This window comes from Theobroma umbraticum, unplaced genomic scaffold (genome assembly GCF_002168275.2).
Source record: "Theobroma umbraticum cultivar Fairchild unplaced genomic scaffold, ASM216827v3 scaffold_81.0, whole genome shotgun sequence".
NCBI lineage: Eukaryota > Viridiplantae > Streptophyta > Magnoliopsida > Malvales > Malvaceae > Theobroma > Theobroma umbraticum.
Window position 1 is genome coordinate 129,861 of NW_018397268.1, and position 19,353 is coordinate 149,213.

The 19,353-nt window shown below is 36.9% G+C and overlaps 2 protein-coding genes across 3 annotated transcripts; both read right to left on the reverse strand.

Moving 5' to 3' along the window:
- Positions 1-5,609: 5,609 nt before the first annotated feature.
- On the reverse strand, positions 5,610-8,305 carry CKX6 (cytokinin oxidase/dehydrogenase 6). Its single transcript, XM_021440016.1, has 5 exons — positions 7,458-8,305; positions 7,011-7,138; positions 6,653-6,913; positions 6,310-6,572; positions 5,610-6,222 (listed from the first exon to the last, which is right to left on the reverse strand). The coding sequence occupies exons 1-5, from the start codon at positions 8,074-8,076 to the stop codon at positions 5,901-5,903; spliced, it is 1,593 nt and encodes a 530-aa protein (XP_021295691.1). The 5' UTR covers positions 8,077-8,305; the 3' UTR covers positions 5,610-5,900.
- Positions 8,306-15,194: 6,889 nt separating this feature from the next.
- On the reverse strand, positions 15,195-17,997 carry IQD11 (IQ-domain 11). Of its 2 annotated transcripts, none has more exons than XM_021440050.2 (6): positions 17,547-17,997; positions 17,173-17,254; positions 16,734-17,099; positions 16,227-16,445; positions 16,013-16,144; positions 15,195-15,926 (listed from the first exon to the last, which is right to left on the reverse strand). In XM_021440050.2, exons 2-6 carry the CDS (start codon positions 17,245-17,247, stop codon positions 15,315-15,317), a joined length of 1,404 nt encoding a protein of 467 aa, XP_021295725.1. In that variant the 5' UTR covers positions 17,248-17,254; positions 17,547-17,997; the 3' UTR covers positions 15,195-15,314. The 2 variants fall into 2 exon arrangements, with proteins under 2 accessions (XP_021295725.1, XP_021295723.1); XM_021440048.2 differs by having other exon boundaries at positions 17,173-17,260.
- Positions 17,998-19,353: the final 1,356 nt, after the last annotated feature.

A 19,353-nucleotide genomic window follows, 5' to 3' on the forward strand; every position in this document is an offset into this window, starting at 1 on the left:
TAAGGGGGGGGCGGGGTGGGTGGTTGCGCAGGGGTGGGAATCGTACCTTGGGCCTGAACCCTCTTAAAGGGGGCAAATAAATGTTGATAGTCTGAGTAAAGTGACATAGAATTGCTGTCATTGTCTTCCAAGCAAAGCTTCTTTCAAATCTTCTGCCTTGCCTGATCTTTAGATAAAAATTTGTGCACCTAATTTTGGTGTGAACAATGACTCAAACTAATGTGGCAGCATCAGATAATTATTGGCTGCTTGTATAGGTTAGAATCTTCATATATAAATCAAAATTCTCCTATGAAGAGAAGTTCTATAAGTACCAAACTTTGTTTGACTAATTTTATCCTCCTATAAGTATGGCCTCATTATTACCTGTTTAACTGAAGACTTGGAATTTTCTGGTTGGTGGGAATTGCTAATGAACCAGGCTCAACTTTTAGTTAGTGTACAATAAAGGTTGTCAAGGTGTATGTAGGATCCATCTCTCTCTATCTCTGATTATGTGTGTCTGCACATGGTTACTTCTACATATATAACTGTCAATGAGTTTATCAAGTATTACAGTGTTGCCTTCATGTGCTATCATAAATCTTTCCATTTTTGGAGAAGTGTGATTAACAGTTCAATTATAATAGGCTGATGAATGCACAAGTTGCATCTTTGATATTTCTATGAATTTGCGATTACTGCAACTTGTGCATTCATAAATCTTATAACGAAATACACAGTGTGTCACTGTATTTAGTTGTCGATTAATTTGAATCTGAATGCAAGGTATCATCCTATCGATAATCATTGGAAGCTGGGCCTTACACAACTGTCTGTGTGTAGACCAACTTTACATGCTATGCTCATCACTCTACCCGCTCGCATTCCACTGACTAACTGATTGTGACATGTCCTTCATGGAGCAATCTTTGCTCCTTGACCTAATTCTTTGGTTCTGATCAAGTTGTGACAACTAGACTTACTTTTTTGTGTCTTAGAATCTCATCATGAGTTGTATTTCCAGTTCCATGGTTATCACTTATCATTGCTGTAGTCGTCAATCTAGCACTAATGAAATGTTTGATCGCAGTGATTTTGATTGTAAATGATTCTTGCTCCCCTTCAAACTAGATTTTTCAGAAGCGGGACTGTCGCAAGAAAAGCAATATCAGAGTCAGCAACGTCTTTAAGCAGGATAATTATATACTAAGGTATGCTTACTTGATATCTCTCTAGTTTGAACTTGACTCATAAAGTCACCGATTTATGGGTTGAATGCCATGCAAGTAAATGTACATTTCTGGCATGATGGAAACCTTAATACATCCTAAATTCTTTGGACTAATTTCTCTACTACTTCTTTCATTTCGTGAGTTTGGAAAGGACTTTCTCTATTTTCTGAACGGTAATATAGCATCAATGGCAGTGTGAATGACTTGAAGTCTTTCTTTAAATCTACCAGCGCCAGTCACATGCATACCCTTTGCAGTCAGCCCCTTTTCTTCCGAATATTCTCCGCCAACGGACCTTAATGTTCCATGGGAAACTGCAGCTTTGCTTTATTATGTTGTCACTGTTGTGTTCCAAGTTTCTCTGGTGTTTTTGAGTGGTTTCAGGAATGGAGGCGGATATTCTGAACCATTGCATTTCAAAAATCATGGAGGCGGCCATGTTTGTCACTAAACTTTTCACTTAAAAAATGTACAGTGGAGTGATTGGATAGAGAATCAACTGTGGCAACCATTGCCACGATGCCTCTGACATACAGATGCCAGAATCTCCTAAACAGCAAAATATTCTCCTTTTTAGCCACTTTATCCACACATCTTTTCCTTTTTTGGCTGATGTGAAATTGATAAAGTTTGATGAAACCGAAAAGATCCATTTAGACTCATAATTGTCCGTTGATCCCTAATTATCCAGTTTTTCCTAAGAGCAAAAGCCATTCAGGTCGAGCTTGTCTAATTTCGGAGAAATGAAGATCAAACAAATCAGAATACTCCATGAGACGCTTGCATGTTCTATTGAAGACAAGGAGAAAGCATGAATTATTAGAGAATTTGATAACTCTATTATATAAAGTTATTTTGATATATTTTAAAGTTTAAATAATTAAATTTTAAAAATTTTATATTCATATTTTAATATTTTAGGTATTTTTTTAATTTTAGTTTAATTATTTATTAATTGATCAATTTAAGTTATTTTAGTTAAATTTTATGTTGTTTTATTTTAAATTACTTTAAAAATAGTTATTATTAATTTCTCTTATGGTTTTGTAGAAAATTGATGAAAATCAATACAAGTATGATGATAATTTTATACGTATATATTTTGATATTTTGACTATATCTCTTTCTGCAAAACTCCAAATGAGGTGATTCTTAGATCAATAGAATTATAAGAAGAAGAGTTACAATGTTTATGCTTACCAATTCACCTGGTTCTGACTGTATAATGGTGAAAATATTTATCAAATTCGGAGCACTGTAGTAGTATGCATGGATTGAGCATGATGCGGTATTTAGAGCATATCTTTCAATCCAGAAGTTCAATTGCTGTGATTCTTAATTCAATGGAAAGTTAAGAGATAAGGGTAAAACTTCTATGTTTATCACTTTATCCAGTTCAGATCAGGGTGAAACCTATGTTTCAAATTGATAGATTGCCATGGAGCTGAGAGAACAAAGCTACAAAGTTGATAAATGGAAGCACATATATAAATTTCCAGAAAGCTCAGTGCTGCAGTGTTGGAGAAGTAGCACCACAGCGCTGGGTAATTTTTTAAAAATAAAAAAAGTTAATAGGATTTTAAAAATTAGGTCTTTTGGAGCCTATTTAAGGGATTTTTTTTCAAAGATTCTAAAAGAGAGGCATCAAGCAACTATTTTGGAGATTTGAAACCAAAAACAAAGCAAGAAAACAAGAGAATTAGAAGGAGAATCTAGATCACAAAGCTCTAACTCCTATTTTTCTCTCTTACTTTTGTGTTATTATTATTATTTTTATTTAGATTTATGGTTAAATTTCTTTGAATATTGTCTTTATTGGATATTATAAGCTAATTTATTTTTCTAAGATTGCAATTGAACTCACATGTTATCAGTTAAAATTTTACTATGTAAGTATACGTATTGAATAGATAGTATATTAACAAATAAAGTATTGATCACACAAGGAATTGATCTAAAAGTTTATTAAGTACTAAAATTATAGCTAATTAATCTTATCCAAACAATATCAAATCAAACTAAGTTATAGTAAATTTAAACTAAGAAATATCAAAATAATAAATACTCAAATAAATATCAAATCAAACAAGCCTAGAGTCCTAAATTATTTATAAGGGTCTTCCGACTCATCTTATAAAAATATTTATTTTAACCAAAACACTATATCCCTATGTAAATTGAAATTAAAATAAATTCATTAAGTTCATACTCTAATCTAGTTACATATAGTCTATAGGTATATCCCTATCTTATACGTAAATAAAGTAATATGATCATATGCTATTCTAATTTTAGTCTAATTTTAACTGTTTTGGATAGTGGCCTCTCTTTGTCTACTACTTCTTGTTGCTGGGTTTTAATGCATGCCTCTGTGACGGATAGCTTTCTTGGGTTGCTATGCTCTAAAAAAGCCTACGACCTGGAGGAGGATGAAAGACTCACAATGGTTATGTTCCCTTCTCTTACTTTTCCCTCTGCCTCGTTGTGGTCTTTTGCCTATTTTTTTGCTGTCAAATCTCTTATACAAGACTTGGTTTTTGCTGGTCAATTTTTGTTCAGTCAATTGGACTTCTGGATTGAAAGATATACTCCAAATACCGCATCATGTTTAGTCATTGCATACTGCTACAGTGCTCCGACTTTAACAAATATTTTGACCATGATACAGCTAGAACTGGGTAAATTAGTAAACATAAACATTGTAGCCCTTCTTCTTAAAATTTTGGTGGTCTAAGAATCACCTCATTTAGAGTTTTGTAGAGAGAGATATGGTCAAAATACCGAAACATATATGAATAAAGCTATCATCATACTTGCACTAATTTTCATCAAATAAACCTTTATCATCAATTTCCTACAAAAGCCATAAGAGAAATGAGCAATAACTACTCTTAAAGTAATTTAAAACAAAACAACATAAAATTTAACTAAAATAACTTAAATTAATCATTTAACAAGTAATCAAACTTAAACTAAAAAAACACCTAAAGTACTAAAATTCGAACCTAAAATCTCAAAGATCTAACTACTTAAGCCCAAAAATAGGTTAAAATAACTCTATATAATAGGGTTATCACATGGAATCTAAATTTTTAATTTCTTTCTTACTTATCTTCAATGGGATTCGAATTTTTTATTCCAATTTGTTCTTAATACATTTAATTGCTTGGCCATCAATTAAATTGATTAAGGAATCTAAACAAAATTAGAAAATGGAGTTTAATGTAGAGTAAATTTGGGATAGCATATGATCATATTAATTGATTTGCGTATAAGATAAAGATATACATGTAGGCCATATGTAGTCAGATTAAAGTAAGAACTTAATGAGTCTATTTTAATTTCAATTCATATAGAGATATAGTGTTTTAATTAAAATAAATATTTTTATAAGATGAGTCGAGGGACCCTTATAAATAAATTAAGACTTTATGTTAGCAATTCAACCCATTGAAATAAGTTAAGGAAGAGAGGTAAGATTTAGATGAAATGTGAGGGATATTGTAATCCTAAGCTTGTTTGATTTGATATTTACTTGAATATTTATTATTTTGATTTTTCTTAGCTTAAATTTTGGTTAAGTGTTTTTAGTTAATTAATTTGGTTATTTGATATTGATTGTTTGGATAAGATTAATTTGCTATAATTTTAATACTTAGTAAACTTTTAGATCAATTCTATGTAAGATCGATACTTTGTTAATATATTGTCTATTCGATACGTATACTTGACTAATAAAATTTTAACTGACAGAATCTTCTATTTTGGAAATCTTTATGTCTTCTCCACTTTGTATATTGTGCTAATTCTAGGCCTTGCTTCACTTTAGACATCTTTTTCCTTGATTGCTCACTGTAAGGAATTATAACAGCATGTAATAGACTGAAGTAAAATAAGAAATTTATTTTTTGATAGGGCTCCCATGATCAAAAGACTGAAACTCGGCATAGAACGTAGAAGAACAGGGGAGAATGCACCAGATTATAGCATCCCGGCTTGGGAGAAGAAAGGCTGCAGGCTCTGATGGTCTAGCCTCAATTCAGGCTTTAGAACCTAGCTGCTTGCAAATGGCTTTATGCCATGATTTGAAACTTGTTGATGCTGAACCAGAAACAAATTACCCTTGTGCATTCATCACAGTACAGTTTGGCATGGAATGGTACCAATGAAAGCAATTTAGATGCTGCAGCAGGTGCAATGTTTCCCCGTTTGGAGGTATGTCCATGTTAAATTTAGTATTTTACTTGACTTTGTTTAGTAGGAAACCAAAAACCATTAATCTGAAAACCTTTTTTTCACTCCACCCTAATCGAAATCTGCTGTTCCCTTCATTGTGGAAATTTTGTATTGAAACTGTTAAAGCAATTGGACTTTGTAGAGAAAATAATTAGCAGCTAACAAGCAAATTCAGTATTTACATAATCCCTTTAGGGCACTGATTTTTGTCCAGTGCCTTTTACAACTCTAGCCAATACTTAGCATATGATATTGTTGACCTTTTTGGTTGAAAAAAAATTTTCAACTAGCCTTAAGCCTCCTCATTGTACATTACAATATTTAAGAGGCACCTGGACCTGAGTAGTATCAATTTACAGTGTATGCTGCTAAAACATTTTCCTGCATGCTGCACTGCATCTCCTTTTTCTTTGAGAAAAAAAAAAGTTACTATTTATAACATGGATGCTATCACGAGTAAGCTATTGGCTTTTGGAATATTCTTTGGCCAGGAGCAAGCAATGCCAAAGGGTCGTAAGTGGATTTTCTCTGGACGAAAACTTCCCACTGTGGGCCAAAATGGGCTTGCCATTCTTCCTGTGTAGAATAGTGGGGAAGGTATTGCTTGACCCCAAGACGAGCTATCTCACAAAATTCTAATATTCTTTTGTTCTGAATTAAGATGTGGTCTAAGCCGTCAGTTCCTGTCGAGGAAGGAACCGCGGAAGAAAGGAATGCCACTAAATAGAAGACATCTTCTTCTGGTATAACAACAGAGGTTCTATTGTCCCACCTGTAATCAAGATTAATAATACTCCATCAATCTAAGAAACTCATGAATCTTAAGAGATGAATTACTCATTTCGGGTGAAATTTTTACTTTGATTTGTTAACGGGGTAGATGAGGATGGGGCCATTGCTTGTATCCGTCAGGATATTGCCAAAGACTTCTTGAGCAAAATTGTGGACTTTACTTCTAGGTATAAGAAGATTCAGCCATGGATGTGGAACTTCCCACAAGCCTTTTGACCTGAGTTTGATCTCGGAAATGTGAACCCTGTCTAAAAACTCAATGTACGGAACTTCCGACAGGAAAAGTGTTGATGGAATATGGTTCAACTGAGATAGTGAATTCTTAATTTCCTGCACAGTGAAAGGAGATGAATAAGTGCCAATTTTATCAGTTTATTTGTTTCCAACTGATGGTTGGAAGAGTGGCTTACTTGATTCACTGCAGCCATTTCTTCTGGATTGGAGTACTTTGCTAATTCTAGACAGAAGAGAGTTCTTCCATCCGACTTGAATTGGCTGGCTTGTACAGGGTCTTGTGGATTGAAAGATGATCTCCAGTTATTCAATAGACCAGTCCTGTTTATTATCACAAATCCTTCAATATAGTCAAACGTGCTCTCCTCAGAAATTAGCTTCTCTTGGTCCCTGGCAAATGTGGCAAAATTGGTGTACAGCACTCTAATCCATTTCACCTGTTCAAGAGGGAGAATTGTCATAAGAAGTGTACTTTCAAACTAAACCAAAGACATTTTGGAAATTGTCTTCCAGCTTAATGATTGCCATGTTTACCATTTCAGGTGCCGGTTCCAGGGATATTCTTGCCCGTGTTATGATGCCAAACTGACCAAGTCCTCCAAGAACACTGTAAAAGAGGTCGCTGTTCTGCTTCTCTGAGCAATTCACCACCTCTCCTTTCCCTGCACTCAAGTACAGTCCATACATCAGTTTATATACCATGACGTTACTTCTTTGTTTTTCCTCTAGAAACTAATTGATAACCAATTGTCTAAGCATGTTTTACGGAACATGGGTGAAGTTACAACATGCATTATGGAAGAAGCTACCAACCACTTAGACTTTCAGTTTTGAATGAATTTTTAAATTAGACAAGACAAATATAAAGTTACTGTTCTGATAAGTTGCCTAAGTGTCACTCTTATGCATATCATGGATGCTGGTCTTATTAATGCTGAATTTGTCAGCATATGATTGTCCTTGAATTTTATTTTAACAAACCTGTAACAACTTCCAGTTGGTGAACATTGCTGATCTGCGGTCCATGACGAAATGCTTGTCCACTGATCCCAGCATTGGACAGAGTCCCGCCAACCGTTAAATGCAGGTAGTCTGTCCAGGATTTTGGTGCTAACCCATGTCTCAGACTTTCACGCAGGATATTTATCCATAACTCACCACCGGAAACATCCACGTAGGGGAATTTCCCAGCGTGAACCTGCATTTTAGGGCCTTGGAGTGATTCCATGTTGATCACAACTCCTCGGTGGACTTGTGCCTGACCCTGGAGTGAGTGGCCATGGCCTCTAGCTGCAACTGTGAGTTCTGAACGAGGACCCATCTGCCAAATATGCTTCAACGTGGTGGCAATATCAGAAACAGACTTGGGGTGTAGCACTGCCAACGGAAGGAACCTGTATCTATTGCCGAAATCTTTCGCTGCATGGTCAACTTCTTCAAAATTGAAATGTCCATCGATGGAAAGTGTTTTTAGTGAAGAAGGAATGCTGGGAAAGCAGAGGTTGATTTTAATGGTTATGCAGCTGAGGAATAAGATCATGAAGCTTTTTAAGAAAAGCATGTTCGTTTTTCTGGGAAAGCTAACAAGTGTGTAGCTCATGATATCTTCGTTTCGTATTTTTTTTTGGAGGGAATCGAGGACGAAAGGCTTGGAGTCTCCTATTTATGTGCAAAAGCAAAGGCAAAAGCAAGAGGAGAGGTGTAGAAGTACCAAGGAAGTGAAGAAGTGAGGGGGGGAATTTAAAGAGGAAGATTTAGGTGGCCGAGTCAACCTATCTTCGGTTGTTAGAATCCGTATGAAGACTGCCTTCTTGGGTGGAAGAGTTTTAGGATTTTCTTTCAGTTCTCCTTTTTGGGCTCTTTTGTTTATGAGAGAAGCCATCCCACATAAGCCAAGTTGAAGAGAAAAAGTCACAAGAAAGAAGATTTTCACAGATCTTTGCCCTTTTTCAAACAGTTGCAACCACAATCCCACCTTTTCCACTAAAGACAAACATGTTCCAAAATTTTTTTCCAATTAACCTTTATGTTTAAGGATTCCTTTTTTTTTCCCCTTTTTTAGAATAACAAGCAATGGCTTTGCTCAGGGAGTCGAATTGCTCTTGTTTCTCTGCCTCTTATGTCAGGCCGGGGTATTGCCTTGCCCATGGCCCCAATCTCACTCCCATGAACGATATGAATATTGAGTGCTTCTCCTTGAATCCATCACTCTCTTAATGTAGACATCACGTATCTATTTTCAGATTTGGATGAGAGGGACTGCCGGGGCAGGCCTTGATTCATTTGAGAGATGGCCAAGTGGGGTATCAAGGGGACCCTGGAACACGTGAATTTCAAGTGCTTATGTGCTTTATGGTGGAAGCTCTATGATTGGTCACATTGGGACCCCTTTTGGAACGCAATGCAAAGAAATGAACCAGGGGATGACAGCTTTGGGCAGGCACAGAAAAGGCCCATTCTTTTGGCAATCTGCTGTTAATTTGTTTTCAGTTTTGTTTTTTCAATCCTTTGCCTTTGGTATATCCAGCAACTGGACAAAGCTTGAATGATTCTCTTGTTTATATGATTTAGAATGCGATTAGATTACATTACAGTAGCGCAATTATTGCTTCTTCCTCCCTTTTTGCAAACAACTTGTGTATGCACAATACTGTAGGATTTCTATCGGTTATCACCTCAGCCAAGCTCTCGTTGGCTAGCTACGACGTGCCCATCATTTTTCTGTTGGTGAGATATTATTGGAAAGGGGAAAACACCATATTCAGCCTTCAACATAGACCTCATACCATAACTACAACCTTCTCACCCCTCCCCGGCCTAATGTAACAGAGATCAATGATAGAGTTTGGGGGCTTGGCGAGGGCTATAGGGGTCATTCCATTGATGAAAGCAGCAAGTAGGATCATGGGTACAAGAGCCTTTGAATTATATATGGACACTCTCCCTAGTCCCTAGATTCTCTCTCTCCCAACTCCCAACTCCCAACCTATAGAAAATTCTATATATCTATCACATTCCTCCCTCTTTTGTCTCTTTCCTTACCCCTTTCGTCTGGTGTCTGACTGAGCAACATCTACATATAGACCATTTTAAGAAATAGGCCAGTACTTGTACCTTACGTAGCTACTTGAATACAAAATCTATATATAGTACTCATCACTCCTTGCAATTGTTTCAACCCATTAGATATATATTCACACTTGTTTAATCAAAGTCAGTTTGTAACATGCAATAACTTGATATGCATGTAGTTTCTGAAAACAAAGAAATATAAGAGAAGTATTATCTCATGGCTTCTTGAGTTAAGAGAGAGGTATACTTGTTTGATTCGAAAGATAGTAATTAGTCATCCAATGTGAGATTTTCTACCAAGGAAAAATCTTGCATACTGTGGATCATACTTTCCATTAGTTGAAGTTGCAGTAGGTAAAGAAAACTTGGATATCTTACAAAGTGAAAAAAAAAAAAAAGGAAAATTGAAATGAAAATGACCTAAAACAAGAGGCCAAAAAAGACCTAAACAACAAAAGTGATATGATTGAAGCAGGGTTAAAAGCCACAATTTTGCTCTTTTTCGACAAATCACATCCTCAAAAGAAATAGCCATGAATCCAACAGCTGTCCTAATTGGGAGTTTAGGACTCTAAGGCATCTTAATCTTAGAGTTTATTATTATTATTATACTATAACCATAACCAAAGATTATGAAATTTTGAATAGATATTGCACTCACTTATCCTCTAGCTTATGGTGTGAAAGGGTGAAAGTTTGAACTAGATAGAGCCCTAATCCTGAATTAATTATTTATATATAAGCTTGGACGTTTTTCTAGAAGGAGACCGACCGCGAATAAAGAAACATGTTAATTAGGTTAGGGTTTAGGGTGATCTTAATGATTTTGTGGGAGAATGAATATAGCCCATTACACGTAAGAAGGAAGGAAGGTCTCCCAAACATGGGGCCTCTCTTGTCCGTTGGATGCTACATTTGTGGAATGCAAGAAAGGCTCTTTTGATGGTCAAACAATGTTTGGAACCTTTAATCATGGGAGCAGCTTGTCATCAAAGAGATCAAAGGGGCGGCGAGGCGTGGCTCCCATAGTCACCTTTCCATGCTCTTCGGTAAAATCATGAATCAAAAACTCGACACGATTACTGCCAAGTCAGTGTCATCTCGACCATTCCATTGGCCAATCAGAGATTGAGGACAGGCTAATGAGGCTTCGACAAGTGTGGTGGGAAGGAGGTGGAGGAGCCATTAGGCCGGAGGAGACGGGTGAGATTGCCACGTAGTATTTGTATTTGTCATCAACATTTCACCTATGCTCAAATCCTCATGGATCATCATATGCTTTTGGGACTAAAGAATGTGGTTAGAAGGGTTGGTAGGGCACAAATTCGATTTAGGATACTCAAACCTATGTGATTAATAAATAATTATGCTTATCATGTTTCCCATCCCCACTTTTATTCCACTTTAATCAATGTCTCCTTGTCTCTATAGCCATTCATATTCCTATTCCCCATCCCTGAGGTTAAAAGTTAACGCTCTCAAAGCCTCTTGCTATTCATGCCTGTCGTCATTAGCTACTTCACCTTTATTTTTGTCAACTTATTATCATCCATCATGAGGTAATTTATTACAAGAGAGAACCCTTTTTTTGCTTTTGTCCGGTCAAGTGCCTGTCTAGTTTCTACTCCGGACCAGGACAAAAACAATATCAGTACACGAGGTAAATGCCAGAGTCCATGGAAAATTCCCCCTTTAATTGAATTCTACTTCGTTGTTTAGTTTTATCGACAAGCAAAACGCGTCTCATTGAGTGGATCAGTGGAGGGACCATTGAAGAACATGACGGGTATAATAATCTGGTAAACTTTCACTGGATGTTTCCTGCTCCAGAAAAAATGTGTTTTTATCTGTTTGTCTGCATACAGCCAGCCAGTTGGCTCATTAATCCTACTGTTGCATTTATACGTTTATATATGCTGTTGCTTCCCTGTTTTCCAAGCACCTGCATGGGACAAATCTGCAGTGAAAGGATCATGCCAGCATTCCGCAAGCAAGGCCTGATTCTGTGTTTGATTTGGTTTTAACCATCAATGAAGAAACCCAAAAAGATTGATCTGTGAAACACTTGTGTACATAGAAGCAAAATGAACTTTGATCGCTGGCAATCCCCATGTCTGATGATTTCCATTGAAACTTGGTTTCGAGAATACGCCCTTCCTCTCAAAAGTTAGGGAAAAGTGCATTTTGGCAATATTTTACCACTTTTTAGGGTATGCAAGGTGAACTGTCCAGCATCAACAAACACAGCTTGCTGATTACCACCTATGGTTTTGCAACACAACTGTTAACTATATTTTAATCCTCAGGCAATGATTTAAATAATGAAATCTGTGGTTGGATTTAAGTATTTGTTAGCTCCTTTTGCCCTTGGCTTGCTTTCTTTTTTTCTTTTGTCCTTTTCTTTCTACTCAGTCAATGTTTATTACAATGATCCAAAGCCCCCACCTTCTACTGTCCTTCAAAATGAAATCGTGTTCACACTTACACAGACAGATTCTTCTAACTCGGTAATTCAAAGTTCTTAGTCAGTCCACTCCACTCAATTAGTGATTTCCATGTATCGTGTTAGGTATGGTTTTGTGCTCAAAATAATTAATTAATTAATTACATGTTTCTCTTGATCTCTTCAAACAATGTGAGTCGTCGTGCATATGTTCCATTCATAATAATCAATCTTTCAATTAAAAATCTCTTTGAAGCCTCCTCACAGTCTAGATGCATGAAAGTTGGCAACATTCCTTCTATGTCACAATGTAGGAAGAGAAGAAAAAGAGTGATTCATACTTGGCAGCCATTTTCATTTGGTGGTTTTGGTGGATCAGTTACTTTTCTTCTGCTATGGTATCATTAGGTTCAAAGAAAAAAAAACATGAGGGTGCCCGTGCACTACCATCACTGTAGCTTCACCATCTAAAAAGTATATGGAATCTTAAAAATTGAAAAGGAAAACCATGAAGGAAACATGTAATATGAGTGATCATTTTTACATGCCATGTGCTTTTCATGACTTTTCTTCTGCTGTTCCTATCCAAGTTTTGGTCAATATGCTGTATAAAAGTTTCTCTGGAAACTCTGGATTTACGCCCCTTCTGGATTTCCATCACATAATACCCCTTCACTAAGGTCTCTCTCGTCACTACAATTAAAACCATATTTTTCAAATACCAACATAAGCTGTTTAATCAAGTGTCTGTCTACCTTATCTTGTGTCATGTTTTAACTCGGTTTGACTCGAAACAGGAAGGGAAGCAATGCCAATGATCAGAGACAGAGTTATGTGATTATACATTTTTGTCACCTAATGAGTGAGTTAATTGGTTTGATTAACATGTCACATGCAGGTAGCTGCAAAGATCCAACTCTCAAATTACTCCCATTAAGCCATATTACACTGAATTAAATGAAAAAGGCAAGGAGAGTTTGACCGTTTGTCACCATCCTCTTTTGAAGTGATCGGAGAGAAATTACTCCAATTTTCTTAGAGAAGCAAATCCATATTTTCGAGATAATAATAGTGGTAATATCTTTCCTCTAAAATGGAACTCTCAAGTTGGAATATTCCCATCATTCCATTTCGAGGTTATTAAGAAAAAGGACTTGTTTTAAGGTCTGGAAACACTCCATCAAAAGGGTTGAGGCACAACTTTACTCCAAGCCCATCAAGGAGAGGATCATAGTGGAAAGCCTGGTCACTAGGGATTAATCGACATGAAAAGCAACAAGAACAGGTGAAGTGAGATATATACATTGTATGAAAAGCTAGCAACAAGATTAGAATGCTGCCAGGTACACATAGACACAATAAAATGCCAACAAAACTAAATGGGCGCAGCACTGAAATGCCCCCCAAAGGGAAATTATAACCCATGTAGTAGAGTTGAATTCAATGAACTTCTTTTTTGGATCATCAAATCACTCATTCATCCTTAGCTTGTTCATAAATTTTGGTTAATGTAATTATCATGGTTGTTAAGACAAGCATCCAAGGCAGCCTAGCCTAGCTTGGTTTCGATCAGGCTGTCAATTTGACAAAGTTGGACTGAGCATATATACCACACACCTCAGAAAAACATAACAAGGCTGAGCCAATAATCCAAGAGCATTCATGCTTGGCTCTAGCACATTGGAATTGACTCATGAAAAACCAAATATGCTTCAGCCCTTTGAATGTCATTTTCTTAGGACCCCAAAGACCAAGTCCTACTCTAAATAATTTGGAGAAGGATTCCCACAAGTTTCAAATTGGAAATTGTCTCAAACACTTACAACTTCTAGGATGAGAATGTTCTAGGTTTGAATGACTTTTAAAAGCATTTAGCTTCATTTAAACTCTACTGAGTCATCAAACACACCACCAGGCCAGTCAATTTTTTAAGTTTTTTATATATCTGTTACATGTATCTTTATTCGTCGGCAGCATAAATTGTTTTGGGAAATCCATGTGCTCTAAACAGATTGGCTAAGTAGGCGGTTAGGTCCAAGTCCAATGACCAATGCTGGAAATGCAGGACCATGAAAATTACAACTCCATGGTGGTAGACATTTTCGCTTTCATGGAAAGGAACTGCCGCAGTTTGGAAATTATGAATGTGGAACTTTTGGAATGAAGGCATTTATCATAACATATTATGTGTACCCTGTTACACGAAACTGACATGATTTCTTTTAACTTTTCTTAACCAATAAAAATAGTAAATATTTAAACACGTAATCTATAACTAATTTGACTTTATTGTCATAACTTTAAATATCTTTAACAAAGATCATTGTTATTATTCAATGCTACGAAGCGGAGAAAAATCAATATCTTCTATCATGGTCTAGAATTAAGTCCAGCATTGGCTCCATCTCTAGGCACTGCCATTGGACAAAGCTCATTCCAAAACATTCAACATTTTCTTTTTTTTTTCTTCCTTGACCTCAGCCGACGATGGACTTGCTTGAAGGTACCTGTGGGCTTCACCAAAAGCCCAGTTTTTGCTTTTGTTTCATTTGATAGTCTAGCAAGCTCCTACTGTTCTAAATTTTTTGGGTCTTGTTGGTCTTAACCCTGGGTCATGGCCCCTTTTACCCGCTCCACATTGACATATATGGAATTTGGCCCTTTATCAAATGTTGAATTGAATCATAACTTATCAACACCAATATTACAAAAGAAATTGGTGAGAAAATTGACAAAACTTTGGCATAATTTATCAACATGAAGTAAGAGATGTTGGCTTTTCTGAAAGAATAATAAATTGACTGGTGAGTTTATCTGCTACGATAGGAAAGATTGAAGAATTGAAGGCAGGCAACTTTCCCACACCATGAGGCATTCTAATGAAGTCTAAGCAATTTATGATAAAATGATCAGGCCTTGGACGTGGCCCCTGGAACTCGTTATTAGTTATGAGTGTTGGAGGAACGTTTAGGATAGTGGTTGTCTAAAACTTGAACTTTCAGCACTGAGAAGATCCAATAGTGTATTTATTGAAGCAGCAAAGCCAGGATGGAACCAATATTAGTTTTAATGGGCCAAGGAGATGTGAGTGAGTGCCTATTGATGGAGGAGGGTCCCAACCTTAGCGACTCTTATATCATTTCTGTTTAATGCTGTAGCTTTGTAAGATAATTGTTATCCAGGTAGGACCTCAGGAGTCTGCATCAGTCAAACATGAAACTGGATTGATTCAACTGTTTAAGCACAACGTAGCATCTACACTTTCAAACCAACACAATAACAAAGACTTTCTACCAGCACCTAATGATCAGAATATAAAAGAATCATCTGAAGGTGCTTTCTCGCACCCAATTAGGCAACGAACATTCAGAGTTAAAGCTAAGATCCTTTAAGGTTCTTTTTGATTTTACAGGACCTGGAACACCCTTCAGGCTAGGGGATCTCTGCTGATAAGCGCTAGGCCTGCTACTGATCCTACAACTGTTGGGCACATCCCTTGTAATAGAAGATATGAGAGAGAGCTTGTTCTTATATGGTGAGTTGCTTTCAGACTGAGTATCAAAACTTCCAGGCCTTAGCTTTGGCGAACTCATTGATCTTACCTTTGCCTTAGCAGATTGTGTAGCAGCCATGTAAGTTGGAACTACAGGAGAGGTAGAAAAAGAGTTGTCTTCTCCCAAAGAACACTGCTTTCTATGAAATGATCTTCGTGGAACCAGTAAGGGAGAATCCAATCCTTCCATATGATACTGTCTCGGAAAGGTCTTCGGTGTTATTTGTTTAGCTCTGTTTTCCTCTGTAGGCTTGGGATTTGAAGTCCAAACTGAGTCCAAGTCTTCAAGTTCTTTACTTTTACTGACTTGAGTATCCACCCATTGGTCTAACCAGTACTTTAATCTTCCATCACCCTTGTTCTGTTCTGATTCTGTTGACTTCTGCAATTTACTTTTCCAACTCCTTAGAACAATGCACTAGGTATATAAAAATTTCAAGACAGATATTTCAAGCCAAAGAGGTTTACCCGATGAACATACGAGTATTCCTTTATCCGCTCCCTTTTGATGGCAGCTTCTTTCTTGCTTAACACCATTGCGTCTGCCTCTTCCTTTGTCAAAATGCTATCATCCCATCTCTTTTGACTGTTTGTGTCCACCTGTAATTTTTTTGAACATTTTTTCCACTCCAATTAAATGGAGCCCTTCTCACATCAAGAAAGAAATTTAAACGGTATATACCTTAATAATCTTGTCTTTCAATGTTAGCAACTGTTTGTCATCATCAGACTGCCAAATGCCTTCTGCCATTTGGAATCTCCTTGCACAGACCTGAGACTGAATACTTACAATGGATTGTAAGCATTTTAGAGTATTCATTGCTTGTCGTCTCACAGCCCAGCCTCGTATGATTGCTTGAAGCATCACTATCCCCTTCAATGCCCGCAAAGCTTTCCTTGCCTACAAGTTTTCTCCGTAAGAACTTTAAAATCCAATATGAGTTAATCGACGGTGGAATTTGTATTCATAATAGTTAGTGTGATTTGTTTTGGAGAAACACTTCTGACTGAGACTACTCACTCAATAAAAGTGCATATGCAAATTTTGTTGTAATATAGTAATTCTTTTCCCAGCCAAACTCACACCTGAGTTTTCCTGATTTATCACAAGGAACTACAATGACAACTCACTGACAAACAACTAATAGGAAAGAAGGAAGTTCAGTAAGGATGCATAAAGAGAACTTACAAGGAAGCCCCGGAAGGTAGCCTGGATTTTAATGGCAGCAAGTTCTTGGATCTTCTTCCTCTCATGCTGATGAGCAGATGGAGAGGAACCAGGTTGAAAATTCACCAGGTATTCTTCTGGTTCTCCTTCACATTTATGGTTAGACTGAGGGGTACCAGTGAGCCGAACGACCTCGGCTGCTACCTTAGCAGCTGCAACAGCTGCTTCAGCAGCAGCTGCTGTGGCAATAGCCACAGTTAAAGCATGCTTGTCCTGGTCTTCATCTGCTTCACTTTTAGTCTTGTCTCTTGGTGGTGATGCAGCAGTGAGGGATGCCAACCTTTTGGTCCTAAACCTTCCAAACATCCATTTCCTTCTTTTCTCCTTCTGAGAAACAAAAAACATTCATCACAGCCATTCATACAGGGAAAAAGGAAAAATCAGTAAAGAGCAAACTTACCTTTTCTGTTGTTGAAAGTGTCTCAAAGAGAAAGAACCTCTTCACTAGATTGAACCAGCTCTTCTTCTTAGCCATTGAAGAACTACAACTTCAGGCAAAAGTTTAGTTATTTTCAGTAATTCGGAATCTTTTACAGTTCTTCAGCTTATCCTAAGCTAACCACAAAATCATTCTTGCAGAGAAAGGAAAAAAGCTGAAAAATGGAGGAAAGCTAGAACAGGAAGAAACACATATAGAGAATGAAGTATACTTTGCTCAATCATTTTGAAAGAAAGAACCAAAGTTTTTGAAAGCAATTAACAAAAAAGTCAAAAGAGATACTATAGTGGCAAAATCCATATGGATTGTGCACAAAAGTTGCTCTGAATTCTTACCCATTTCCTAGAATCCCGTGATTCGGAGAATCAAACAGGAATCACCGCTTCAAAAAGCTTTGGCTCTTGGGAACTTGGATATCTGAGATTGAGATAGGATTGCTGTGGAATTTAGATCAGCCATTCTTTATTGCACCGTATACCAAGAAAAGTGGTAGTGAAGGAATTGCCATCAGATATAACTTCAGCAATCCATATTTTTCCTTGAAAAACTGAAACCACAAACACCCAAAAGTCGGTTAAATTCATCAGTTGATTATCATCTCTAGCAATGCACAATTAGATATTTGTCCAATGATTCATATTTTTCCATCTTTTTCATGATGAGTTTCATCTGTTCAAAGTTGTGGGCCTCCCAAGAAGTCACTGTAGGTATTCATTTTTCATGGAGGAAACCTCTTCAATGAATTATGAGAAAGGCTTTTTCAGCTTCATGGGGCCTCTCCATCCTTTTCCAACCCTCCAGTTTTTCTCGAGTCCTAACAGACATTTGAACATGTCTGTTGGGAATGAAATTACTCAACTATCCTTCACTTAATTCTTTCTTGAGGAAGGAACATGGCAATGCAATAGCGGCAGGTGTGTGGTTTCACCTTGCTGCTTGTCAGAATTCTATTTAACTTCGGGGTCCAAGTGCAACCATATACCGTACTCCAATAAATCCTCAATTTTGCTATATAAAATGAATTTGATAGAGAAAGTAGCTAGGATTTCTTATAGTGCTGTTGCTTGCATTTTGCAGGATATGTGATCTCAAGGCTGTAGAGTGGGACCAATCACACCTTCCCATTCACCAAATATTTGAGGCATTGAAGTTCTGATATCCATATTTTCAGCTTACCCCTTATCTTCCCCTCCAATTCATTATGGCGAAACTTCAAGACATATCCAAGTACTTTGGCTTGAAACCATGAACCACCTGACAGATTGTCCAGATTAACACCTTGGGTTTTTGCATTACTCTTGATAAGAGTAAGGCAATGATAACCTTTACCTTTGCCCTCAAGGTAACGTTATCATTCTTTTTAAGAAGAATATGGACCATTCCTTAAAACCAAGTACTACACTGAGATACTATTATGCGCACACCAACATATATACACATGCATATACTGCCATTATTGAGGGCAGTGGGGATGGGGAAGAGAGAGAGAGAGAGAGTGTCATTGTTCTCAATGGGCAAGGATGAGAGATTTTAGGAGAAGAAAACAAAGCAGCCTTGAGTTGTGGAGGGGAATGACAGCTGTGAAAGGGCCCAAACTTGAAAGAATGAATAGTCACAAATCATCATACAAGCTTATAGTCTCATATCCAGCTTTTATAAAAGAACAAGAATAATTCTCTTTCCTTTTCAGAACACCAAAACCCCCCCTGAGTCTCTGACTCTAACTACAAACTATGAATTATTTCTTAGGTTTGTAGTCATATTAAGGAAAAGAAAAGAGATATATTTAAGGTGTTACAGATGCACATGAGTCAAGTTTTGTTAATTATAATCGAATGGGTAAAGATATAAGAATTTTGGTTAATCAAGGCAATTATGTGTGCAATCACAGGATAATAAAGTCAAAACGCCTCCAATAATGATGAATTAGTTATGCATAATTCATAGTTTATTCTAGACTTGTTGTTTTCAGAAGGCAGTTATGCAGATGTAGAGAAGAACTTAATTAGTTGTAATATCTCTGGCAATTACAAACTAGCAGCTTCAGCTAGAAGCTCAAACTGAAGATCTAGAAAAGTTATGAACATGCTAAAATGACCATCACTAGCCCTTTGACTACATTTTTTACGTACTGTCTAATTA